This window comes from Doryrhamphus excisus, chromosome 17 (assembly GCF_030265055.1).
Source record: "Doryrhamphus excisus isolate RoL2022-K1 chromosome 17, RoL_Dexc_1.0, whole genome shotgun sequence".
Taxonomy (NCBI): domain Eukaryota; kingdom Metazoa; phylum Chordata; class Actinopteri; order Syngnathiformes; family Syngnathidae; genus Doryrhamphus; species Doryrhamphus excisus.
In genome coordinates, this window is record NC_080482.1 from 1983759 (window position 1) to 1993963 (window position 10205).

At 43.2% G+C, this 10205-nt stretch overlaps 1 protein-coding gene across 1 annotated transcript; it reads right to left on the bottom strand.

Annotated features, from left to right (window-relative positions):
* Positions 1-86: 86 nt before the first annotated feature.
* Positions 87-7334, bottom strand: LOC131105164 (double-strand-break repair protein rad21 homolog A-like). The gene is made up of 14 exons (XM_058053013.1): positions 7173-7334; positions 6026-6215; positions 5817-5946; positions 5645-5744; positions 5143-5249; positions 4001-4198; positions 3768-3893; positions 3552-3677; positions 3145-3368; positions 2766-2919; positions 2536-2681; positions 1851-2039; positions 1108-1191; positions 87-1002 (listed from the first exon to the last, which is right to left on the bottom strand). The coding sequence occupies exons 2-14, from the start codon at positions 6167-6169 to the stop codon at positions 811-813; spliced, it is 1920 nt and encodes a 639-aa protein (XP_057908996.1). The 5' UTR covers positions 6170-6215; positions 7173-7334; the 3' UTR covers positions 87-810.
* Between the last annotated feature and the right edge of the window lie 2871 nt (positions 7335-10205).

Consider the following 10205-nt stretch of genomic DNA (forward strand, 5'->3'; position numbering starts at 1 on the left):
TTGTGGTTTGCACCAAAGACCAACTTGAGCAGGCGGCTTTACAGTATGTTGTTAAACACTGTTAATATAATCAAGATAATAGACAGTAACCATGTACTTAAAACACTTTATTTCCAACCTTTACAGATGTATCACTAGAGATTACCCAAAGACTAAAAAGGTGGGACACTGTACGTATCTGTAACAAGTAGATTACCTAGTTACATGATGCAAAAAGGTGAACAAGCGTAAATGCAAAATACAAAAAAACAACATGAAATAAAACTGCCTGAATTATACAACTGAATCATGATATCTGGCGACAGGGTATATGACAACATTTTTGACAATTACCTTTTGTTTGTTATGGAAAAAAAACGAGTGCAACAAGGATAAATTGGAGAGGTTACACTTCAGAGTAATAAAACAGTAGCTTCCATAACATGTACATGTAGATGCTGGATTCCACTTGGCAAAAATGTATTGTTTCACGTCTAAAAGATGCAATATTTCTAGGCTGAGACGAGTACTGTGGTAAGACTTGGGGAGTAAAGACAATGGGAATTTGACTTAAAAGTGAATGAGTCGGTGCTGAACTTGATGAGTGAGAAATGCTTCTATATAAATATAACTGTTAAACATTCTCTGCTTTCAGTTTAAACCCAATGAATACTGCATGTTTCCACCTGAAATACAGTCCAATCGTTTTAAAAAGTTTCAAAACCCTTCCCCCTACTAAGCCCATCGTTTTCTCTGGTAAAAAGAAAGTGTGACAGAAAAGACAAAATAAAAAGCTGAGCATTAAAAAAAGCAGTGTTTCTCTTCCAAAGTCTAAATAAGGTTGAATCGTGGTCCGGCTGTGGCGATGATGTCGCTGTAAGGCTCTCTCTGGGTGACCTCGATAGCTTGCTGCTTCTTGAGGACCAGGAAACTGTAGAACTTGGCCGCCGCCTGCTTCCTGTTGTTGTTCCGGCACAGGTCGAGCAGGCTGACCGAGTCTGCTCCGGTCTTGGCCATGACGCGCTGCGAGGACACTCCATGTTAGTTTGTGTCGTCTTGTGGACCAAAGCACCATAACAGGCAAGGTGGTGCCAACCAAACCAACAAAATGAAGTAATGTTCTTGTACCTGGAGACCGTGTAGCATCTGCTGGGTTCTCTTGTTCCATCGCTTCTCTTCTTGGTCCTGGTCTCCAGCCTGACCTTCTTCTTCCTAATGAAGATAAAAGTTCATACATGGTTGGCTGTCGTATGTTTCACTCACTGGGGACGAACGTGTGTGAGCATTGTATGAGGCTTGTGCACCCCGTTAGCTCCCATAGCTAGATGGACGTACTGACTTCCTACGGTACCTATGACTATCATGACCGGCAGAACCAGAGCGTACAACAGGATGATGGACAGGCACGGCGCATTAATGTCGGCTACGCTATGTGAGCAGCTGCCGTGCAACCATGGAGATCGGGAGAACCAGCGTGTTCACCTGGAGGAGTTAGCCGCCATTTTTGCACAGAGCCAGCATGCACGTCTGGGTGCGACCCCCCCTTATGTCAGCACTCTGTGACCAAGTCTAAGTCTTGTAATTTTTTTTCCAAATAAAACAGAAGAAATCCAAATGTACTGATTGTACACGTCAAATATAATAGTGTTAAAATGGTATCTCATTGAGGAGACACTTCAGTGTTTATAGCTTGTAAGAACACAAAAATGTCAAGCTTATGACTTTGGACTTGCACTTGAAACATGACTCGACAATTGAGATGAAATACTAGCACTTGTACAACACCGACTTTCTGACTTCCCTACAAAACATGATATGGTAAGAGAATTGATGGAAACACACACACACAAAAAAAGCAACAGCGCTCTAACCTCCTCTTCGTCGCTTTCATCTTTCTTGTCCTTGCTCTTCTCTCCAATCAGGTCAAGTTCGGGAACGAGCTGGGTGAGGTTGACAGTGGTCTCCTCTGGGGGCAGGTCCACCTGGGGCATGTCTAGCCTCTGAGACAAGGCCGAGCGGTCAGCCGCCTGTTGCGGTTGTTGCTGATCCAAGGCGGCCATCTGGAAGAAAAACATGGCCAATCAAACACACACACCCAGAGCGTTGTTCTGCTGTAAAGAAACATTCTTATACATTTAGTACACAACATCTGGAGTCAGGGGATGTTGTCATTTTAACAAATAATGGATATGAAAAGGTATCTGTTATGTATAAATATAATCGGTCTTGAGAGGCAGCAAGTATCTGAGTATCTGCTTGAAAAACCACATTGTGTTATATGAACTGTTCATCCCGGTCCATCCTTAGTGGATCCTTAGTGGTGCTCTACAGTAATCCCTTCTATGATGCCAACAGTTTGACACTGGGAAGGACTGTTTCCATTCTCATCCTTCATGGGATACTAATGTTTTGAAAGCCCAACAACTATGAGATCCACTAGCATCAACAGGTTGTGTTCCATCTCGGCGTTTCCACAAGTATTTTTTATTAAAGATTAAGCATTGTACATACTACGTGATTCTGAGAGAGAATATAAAAATCCATCTTTGAACTCACAGGCAGGGTGCTCTCCTTGTCAAGAGTCTTGCGTTTGACACCCCGGGGAGTGGAGGGAGGGGGCATGACCGTCTCATCCAGCGTGGTCCTGCTGCCTTCCACTGCGGACGTGGCCAGCATGCTGGGCTCTTCCATGATGGTCTGATCTGCAAGGCCAATGAGCCAAATCGTTAGCTTTTTCCCTGCCAACTGCCGACCGTCACCCTCGCATCATCAGTCGGTCACCTCACCAATGACATCTCTGTGCTGACCCATGACCTCCTCTCTGGGCACCTCGGGATTCTCCAGCTCTTTGAGGAACTCGTCCAGACTGTCTGCCTCGCCACCCTTCCTCCTCTTCCTCAGCTCATCTGGCACCAGAGGTGTCAGGCAGCGTGTGAACATCTAGCATTTCAGTTGTGACATTCAGAGAGCAGATAGGAAAACCAGATTAGGATCATTGAAAAAAAAACATGTGACATCTGATCAATTATGGCCCAACATGCTTTTTGTTCAGTATTCTGGAGAAGCACAGGCAGCAGCAGAAGGAATCTAAATAAACAACTGTTTTCCGCTCTGCCCGCCTACAAAGGGCGGGATAATCAGGAATGTCAACGTATCGCATCTCACCTTGAGCAGCCTGGCGTTCCAGAGAGGTTGAGCGGGGAGGGAGAAGAGCTTTTCTACTCCTCCGGTCTCCTTCCACATCATCAACTTCTTAGTGGGAGGGGCCAGGTCCAGGGTGGTGACAATGTCAGAGTAGTCGGACAATTGGGCCCTGATGGTTTTGCTGTCCAACTCCTTCACGCTGTCGACAATCAGCTTCCTCTTTCGCTTGGCCTTGGTCTCTTTCACTGGAGACAAGTTTAAAAATCATTACGACATACTTCGCCCATCAACGAACACACGGACAAACTTTTTTCCGGATGAAAGAAGAGTCTTTATGTATTTATGGAGCCCTAAAACTGGCAGTAAGGAGCTCTCTTCTCTGAAAATGTGGCAGTGAAGGAGTTAATGATGATAGGAAACAAGTTTACCAGTGATGTCGATTGGCTCCAGTGCAAAGGCTTCCTCCTCGTTGTGGACCAGCGTGGTTTGCTCTGTCTGGTCGGCCATGGCTGGCAATGGCTCTGCTGGACCAGAGTCTGGGCTGTCTGGGCCCGCTACACACACACACACACAAATTGTAACTAATCTTGGACACAGTAAAAACGTATTTTGCGCTAATCCACACACAGGACAGCTTTACTTACGTGACTGGAGATTGTCAAAGTCATCCTCATCATCACCATGATCAGGAGGCATCATGACGCTCTCGGTGATGGCTGGAGGGTCGTCAAAGATACCGCCTCCATCTTCAGAGCTCAGTAGCTTATCCACTAAGAAATCACAAGCGCATTTAAAACCACCACTTGGCCATAAACGCATCACAGGCGAGCTGCCAGGAGAGACGCTGAATGAGCAATTGACACGGTGAGGAGCTCACCAAGCATCCCTCCATCACTGTTGCCCATGGAGGCGTCCCCGAAGTCATCATACTCCATGTGGTTGGATTTATCAGGCAGATTAGCCGGACCGGGCTCAGCCTCCAACAAAAGGTTAGAGGCTGTGGCGCCATGCATGATGTCCTCCTCAAACGTGCTGGCATCACGCATCATCTCCCGGTCGTCCATGCCGAAGTCAGCTGGGAAGAGCAAACAATTGTAAATATGAGGAAACAAAGGTTTTCTATTTGGACAGGAGTACAATCAGATTCTGCAATCACAACTATGAATGTAACTTCAACAGAACCGAGAGACAAAGCATGACATGTTACTTTAACCACTGTATTGCTTACAGAATGACTAAGTCACACGCAAACGGGCCAAAGCATGAATGCTCACTGTGAACATAAGCTAGCAGAGGACCGAGAGGAAAGCACATCCTACTCCAGCACTGAGCATATCTTTACACCACTTTTTGGTGCCCTTTGATAAAAAGACCAGTGTTTTTATTGTAATAAAAGCGTTCAAAAATATCACATTTGTCTGCAATTTTCGCCAATTATGTCAACTTCTCTAGCAACCGGATAATCCCTGTGGTACTGCTTAATGTTGCATGTGAAGTGTTTCTATATACAGTAAACCTCGGATATATCGGATTCAATTGTTCCCACTGGTTTTGTCCGATATAAGCGAAATCCGTTATATGCGTATACCGGAAAATGTCCGTTTTACGCGTATATCGGATTTATATCCGGTATATGCGTAAATCGGATTTTATCCGTTATAAAAAGGCACTTCCTTGACTATGTTTCCAATGTACCTGGACGCGCAGGCAACGCTGCAAATGGCGTCGTATAGCGGCCTGTCACGATTCGGCGAATCGGAGCGCCACGATGCGGCCATCCGATATATGCGAGGGAAATTTAATGGAAATGCATTGGAACGGGACTGGAGATTTTGTCCGAAATAGGCGAAATCCGTTATAAAAAATCCGATATATGCAATGAATTTTTATTGGAAATGCATTACAGAAAAATTGGTTCTTTTTTATCTGTCCGTTGTGAGCGAATTTCCGATATATCCGAGTCCGATATATCCGAGGTTTACTGTAAAAAGCAGCATCGGTCAACAAGTGGTGTCTTACCAAAGTCATTGTCTTGCAAGAGGCTGAGATTGCCAACATCCTCTCTCATGGTGATCTCCTCAACTCTGCTCTGGTTCAGGGTAAATTGCTGGGCCACATCAATGTCACTGCAAGACACGACAAAGACAACCGTGATGAACAACAGACGATGCAGAAGCATGAACATTCAATCCCCAGGGTGCCGACTTCCTCTACCTACAAAAGAAATCTGTTTTCGTGTCTTTAGAATACACAGAAAAGAGAAAGACGTGTGTTCATGGCTCACATGTTGGTGGATGATGGGCAAAATGTAAAAATGTGCACATGTTGGCAGGTCTGCAGACAAGTACAACTTAAAACAAGCCTGGGAAAATGAATAATTGTGTGTAACAAGTGGTATTAATTTAAAGTTTTAATTGGATGACTTATGGACAGATATGATTTTAATAAAAGCATTCTGAGTGTGAGGACAAAATGTCCATCTTTGTCACACTGTAGGTAGGAAAATATAATGCTGACTTACTCCAGGTCAGGAAGCGGCTGGTCAAAATCATGGAACTCCTCGGGTAAGGTAATGGCATTGTAGGCCGCCTCTCTGTTTTCCTCGGGCAAATCTACCACACCTGAACAAAACCACAAAAAACACTGTTAGACATCACTGTACCCAAGGGCAAACCCAAAAGATGTCCCCTTACCTGGTCTGAAAGCCATTTTGATTTTGATAAAGGCTTCGTTACAGTCAGCCAGCAGGTACTTGGCCTTCCTGTGGTAGATTCTGACCACCCCCAGAAGCAGGTGACCTGATGTACGCAGCGCCATCTTCACCTACGAGCACCACACAAATACCTTCATAACGAACTCATACCGAGCTGCTGGAAAGCAAACACTGTACTTGTGTTATTACCTTGGGCGAGATGATGCTCTCCACACTGCTCTCCAAGTTGCATTCGAACACATGAGCCTTGGTCAGCTTCTTGTCCCAGTGGGCCGCCAGCCAGATCTTGGCCAGCGGCCCACGTTTGCTGAGGACAAAGTGGGCGTAGAACATTGCCCCGGAACCACTGTCTCACACACTCACAATGGTGTGGGTTCACCTGGAGAGCAAAATGTACTGACATTTAAACAGGAATAAAGTCCATACAACATAGAAAGTACTAACTAGGAGATCTGCACTTTAAAATCGCAAGGCAGTAGAACCTTTTTCCTACAATTCCCTGACCCTTCAAAGGGTCCAGGCTTCCAAAACCAAAAATAGACATTTTAAATAAAACAATTGTACTCAGTTGTGTTAAGAGCCAACAAGTGGTCCAATCCAAACCAGACCAGTAGTAAATGTCGTCCAAATTAACTCGAGAATGGAACCATTTGACCACAAATGAATGGATATTAAACGTTATGCGAAAAATCAGGTATCCTGTACCTCGATACGCCAACAATACCGACTCAATGCGCAAAGTTTATGTTAAATATACCCGTCCAGTGGTGATGTTGCACATTGTAAGCAAAACGTGGACGCAATAGTCATTGCTTTAACAAACCCGGGTATACTTCGTTGTACCTCTTCTGAGTGACCACCACTAGATACGCACATTTTTTCTAGAAGTAGAAAAAAAACAATAGTTTACAAATTGATACATTGAGGTTGTGTAACGGTAAGTCGTTAGGGGAAAAAAAGAGTGGCAATATAGACGCAAATGAATAAAATCGCGCCAGTAAATAAACGGCGCCATCAACTGCGATTACCTAGGTTAGCCGCCAGGTAGCATTAGCATTAATCAAACCAGCATCTGTGTAATAGCGTGCTAAACGTTTTCGTTGTCTTCCCACGAAACAAAAGGGGCAAAAAAACGCCCAAACAACTTCGCGTTTACATTCGCCATCCTAGCATGTTTATACTTTTCCCTCTCGCATCACAACTGTGCCGTTAGCCACTAGCTAACGGCTCCTGTACTACGAAGGCCTGAACAAACGACTTAAGACCGCGCATGCTTACTTCGGCTACAAAATAAAGAAAATAACGCGCAAACTTGTGCGACTTCAACGCCACTTACCAACGGTGCACCACCTGTGAGTGAAATTCCGCAAATTATGTTATTTCTCCCAGCGAATTCCACCCTGTTGTACTCATTAAAACAGTAAAGATGGCGCCAGTCGCCTTCCTCCCGCTCAGCGCTGCCCTTTTAAAATCGACAGGATGTTTACAGTCAAAAATGGCGGAGGAGGAGTTTCCTGACTGAGGGACCACCCGCAGTGAGCACTCTCGGCCAATAGGGGGCTCTGTGGCACAAATACCTCCAAGGACCCAAAGAAGCACGAAGAAAAATAGAAGAAATAAATAAATCAATGCAATTCCTACTTTTTATATACAACTGGGATACTGGTAGCATAATAACAATAAAATACACAATTGTAATAAAATTTATTATAAATAATAATACTAATAAAAACTTACACTGCTTGCTTGTGTGACAAATTAGTACATTTAAAACAAAGCCAATGCTTAAATGGTGCCCTAACCCTGCGTAAATATTGTCCAAAAACTTGCCTTTAAAAATTTTTAAACAATGTTTTGACATGCAAGTTGGACAAAACAGTAATGTAAAATTTTAATAACATAAACTGAATTCACTAATCTGAAATAAAAATCCACAATGAACGTTGTGTAAAAATAAATAACGGTGATTATCAATACAATGATCAGTTACTACCAGTGCTCCATCTGTACATCTGAACACTAAAAACGAAAAGCAGACGCCCATGCGGCCAGCTAAATCGATTTCCCAGGCCGTATATTAGATAGGATATGCCTAACAGAGAGACTCTCAGTCAAATTGCAAAAACTGGTAGACAGGAAAGCGGATTTGTCTCATAGGCTCCGGCATCTGTTGCCGTAGGAAGGCTGCCAGCTGAGCATGTTTATGATTTATCAGCAGCAGGAGGCCGTGTCATCGCACGGGGATTTCTGCAACATTAACTCCAGGCACTACTCGGGCATCAAAGTAATCCTATACTGTCTTTGCCTCATACAGTAGTTTAGTATGGAACACAGTAACACGCTACATGGTGAGAAATATTAATAATTTGACATGAAAACCCCAAGTTATGTACATGCTTTGTTTACACTCGACCCAAAACAGCCTCAACCGAGGATAATAACACTTCCAGTCTTTCTACCATCTGTTAAACAAATCATTTCATCCCAGGCGGTAATATCTGCGTGCTGATATGAAGTATGACGCTTCACCTTCCCGTACAAGACGACGCATGAGCCATGAATCAAATATCTGATCATGTGTAGCTTTATGAAATAGCATCAGAGACTCCCAGGACGGAAAGGTGGCAGGAGATCTTCATTAAGGCAAATGTAGATTAATGAACGTAATTAGTTTGATCCCATAAAATCAATTGTTTGTGGTGACATCATGTGACTAATGTGAAGAGTTGCCAATCAGTCATGTTTCCACAGGGAGCCCCTCCCAGAAAGATCCGCACCCACGAGTTGCTCCCTGACTAATGAGCTAAGCAGTCATCCAATTCCCATGTATTAGAAACGTGTCATGGGATAATGAAAGGAGAAATTCCTATTATGGAAAATAAAAGTACAAATTTGGTGAAAGACTGTGCTAAAATATTTTTTAAAGATGTGTGGTGAAGACAAAGTGAAGGAAAATCCAGTTGATTGAGGTAAGACTACAATTTGTAACGTCCTAACATGACAGTTTCTGTATGCAAGTTGCCTTTTCATAATCTTTAGTTGACAGGCTTCCATTGGGAGGGCAAGGTGAGGAGCGGGAGATGTCAGATGGAGAAGCATGTGTGCGTTGTCCATTCAACGAATGGGAAATCTACATTCTACAATCTCCAAAAACAAAAGGTTTTGGTGGAGGATTGCTATATAAGATCGCTGGACCTCAGTTAGCAACCACAGTTATTTGGGTTTAGTGATGATGAACAATGTTATTTTTGGTGTGCCGACTTACAGCACCGCGATTGACAGGTTTGTTTTATTGATTTTATATGACCTGGAAATCAACAAGCTCAGTGTTGAGTACTTCTACTGCTCACAAGTTCACGCTCGGCATCTGTTCACGGCTCTTAAAAGCAACAAATGACTTTGTTTTGGTTATATAACTCATATCTTTAGATCTGCCACAATGTGAGGGTTTTTCCTCAGCATTTCTTTGGATGAGATGGAAAAATTTAATGCATCAATTCATTAGGAATTAGAATTCATCTGATTAAAAAAAAACCTTGACAAAACTACACACAATAACTCTACCGTACATAAGCTACATTTACATTACGCAATGACTACAGTTGTGGCCAAAAGTTTTGGGAGTGACTTAAATTTTGTTCAATAATCGCTATTGTTAAATGTGCTATATATTTAAAAATAAGGAATTTTAGTGTCAGATTTTATACGGTACATATTAAGGGAAGAGTTTTTTAAACATCCGTGGATTATACGGTGCAAGCGTATCCAATTTTGTTGTCTTCACTGGAAAAATGTACGTAGGTTGTACCTGTCAAGAGCAGATCTGAGTCTAGCTGTTTGTTTTTGTAGGCTTAAGCTCTGCATGTGCATTTTCAGACAAAACTGCGGGATGCATGCTGCTATTTATGCCGCGTGTCTTTGTTTTAATCAGCTGCTGGCAGATTAATGTAAACATATCAGTCACATTGCATGGTATGACATCTACATGTGCTTCAATAGTAACCCCAACAGTAAAATATGGCGGTGGTAGTGTGATGGTCCGGGGATGTTTTTGCTGCTTCAGGACCTGGAAGGCTTGCCGTGATAAACGGAACCATGAATTATGCCAACTTTGGTTCTGCAACAGGACAAAGACTTTGGAGTGGCCGAGTCAAAGTCCCGACCTGTGGCATGACCTTAAAATGCTCTTCATGCTGGAAATCCCTCCAATGTGTCTCAATGACAGCAAATCTGCAATGACTGGACCAAAATTCCTCCACAGCGCTGGGATAGGCTCCAGCTCACCTGTGACCCAAATAAGGAAATGGATGGTCCAAAACAGTAACAAAGCAAGAAAAATACCTTTTTACAAACCCACAGCCACATATAA